At 40.9% G+C, this 1,624-nt stretch overlaps 1 protein-coding gene across 3 annotated transcripts in view; it reads left to right on the top strand.

The window, feature by feature from the left end:
* The first annotated feature begins 486 nt into the window (after positions 1–486).
* Positions 487–1,624, top strand: part of LOC106949576 (uncharacterized) — a 5,255-nt gene continuing 4,117 nt past the window's right edge. Inside the window, exon 1 of one of the 3 annotated variants that reach the window (XM_015035922.1) lies at positions 487–1,465. In XM_015035922.1, coding sequence (XP_014891408.1) covers positions 708–1,465 — 758 coding nt within the window. In that variant the 5' untranslated portion in view covers positions 487–707. Of the gene's footprint in view, positions 1,601–1,624 lie in introns of all 3 variants that reach the window. The other 2 variants (XM_015035923.1, XM_015035921.1) reach the window with 2 other exon arrangements.

Below are 1,624 nucleotides of genomic sequence, written 5' to 3' on the forward strand. Positions count from 1 at the left end.
GCTTCGTCTAGACCTGTCCTCGTGATTAGGCCTAACACTCTGTGGCCACCAAGATAAGATGGCGCCTGATCCTGCACTCAACTTTCAAGAGCGAGACTACAACTTCGCCTTAAAGTGCCCGACCGACCAACCAGCCAAAAAACTTGTTACTTCTCTCGACAATACACAGCCGTTGTTTAAAAGCTAATCCCTAAACTACAGAACAGAACCCCGATCCAAATTAAAATTTATACTTTCGTTTTTCAATTTAAACTTTCGTTTTACCACTTGATTTACACGAAGATCTGCCTTCGTGCCTTCGTGTAAAATCATATTAAAAACAAAGAGGTATGACACGAGCAGCTAATCTTACCTTAGATCATGCCGTTGTGTAGTTTTAGGTTGAAAACTCACCGCGGTAAAGCTAGCCTCACACAATATACAAGTGCGCGGTAGCTCAAGATATTATGGTACACCCATTTACGTGCTGCTTTCACAATAAAAGCGCACATCCGGTCCATGTTTGACCTAGGGGAGAAGGCGGAAGAGAGAGGACGTTGAACAAACTTGACAACTTCTAGCTGCCTGGCTAGAGGGGCAGCTCGCGGTGGTAAATGCGACTTAAGTCGAAACATGACAACGATGGCTTTAGAAAGAAGTGACTGTAATAGTATGGATTGTAGTGATGAGAAAGGAAGGAGTGGACAGAATGAAGATAAGAGTGGGAAATGGTGGGAAAGGATGGAAAGAAGCAGCGTCCTGCTGAAAGAAAGAGGAAAAAAGGAAATGAGGAAAGCACTGAAGACACCGATAATGAAGGAACTGAGGAAGGAAAAGAAGCGCCAAAAAGACCAAACCTGAACATTATAATAAGATTTGATGAAGGAGATGGAGTCAAGAAGATTGATCCACTTAAACTAACGAAAGCACTTAAAGCACATATTGGGGAAATTAAACACGCTAAGATACTGAGAGATGGAAATCTTTTGATTGGATGTAATTCGGAAGGGCAAGTTGAAAAGGCAAAAAAGCTTGGAGGGTTGTGTAAAGTCAAAATTAGAGCAGTTGTGAAAGTGGGTGAAAAAATAAATAATGAAAGCAAAGGAATTATCACAGGAGTCCCGTTGAGTGTTAACATGAAGGACTTAGTTGAGAATTTAAAAGAAAGAAATAAGGAAATAAAAGGAGCACGGAGAATGACAAGGGGTGCAGAGAGGATTGAAACAGAAACGGTGTTGTTGGAATTTGAAACAAAAGAAATGCCAAGGGAGGTTTTCTTTGGCTTGATAAGATTTAGTGTCAGGGAATACATGCCAAAACCAGTGAGGTGCTTCAACTGTCAAGAATTTGGACATATTGCAAAAATGTGTAAGGGGAAAAGGAGATGTGCCCGTTGTTCTGGAGACCATGAATATGGTAAATGTGGAGTTGGAGTCAAACCAAAGTGCTGTAGTTGCGGAGGGGAGCACAGTGTAGCCTTTTGGGGGTGCGAAGTAATGAAACAACAAACAATTGTACAGAAAACAAAAGTAGCACAGAAAGTAACATATGCAGAAGCGTGTAAAGTAGTTGAGAAAGAGAAACAAAATGGGAAATCTCTAACAGGAGAAAAGCAAATAATCTCAAAAGTTATGGAAATGGTTGA

The sequence above is a fragment of the Poecilia latipinna genome, unplaced genomic scaffold (assembly GCF_001443285.1).
Source record: "Poecilia latipinna isolate Pla-1442-1.1 unplaced genomic scaffold, P_latipinna-1.0 Scaffold351, whole genome shotgun sequence".
Classification (NCBI taxonomy): Eukaryota; Metazoa; Chordata; class Actinopteri; order Cyprinodontiformes; family Poeciliidae; genus Poecilia; species Poecilia latipinna.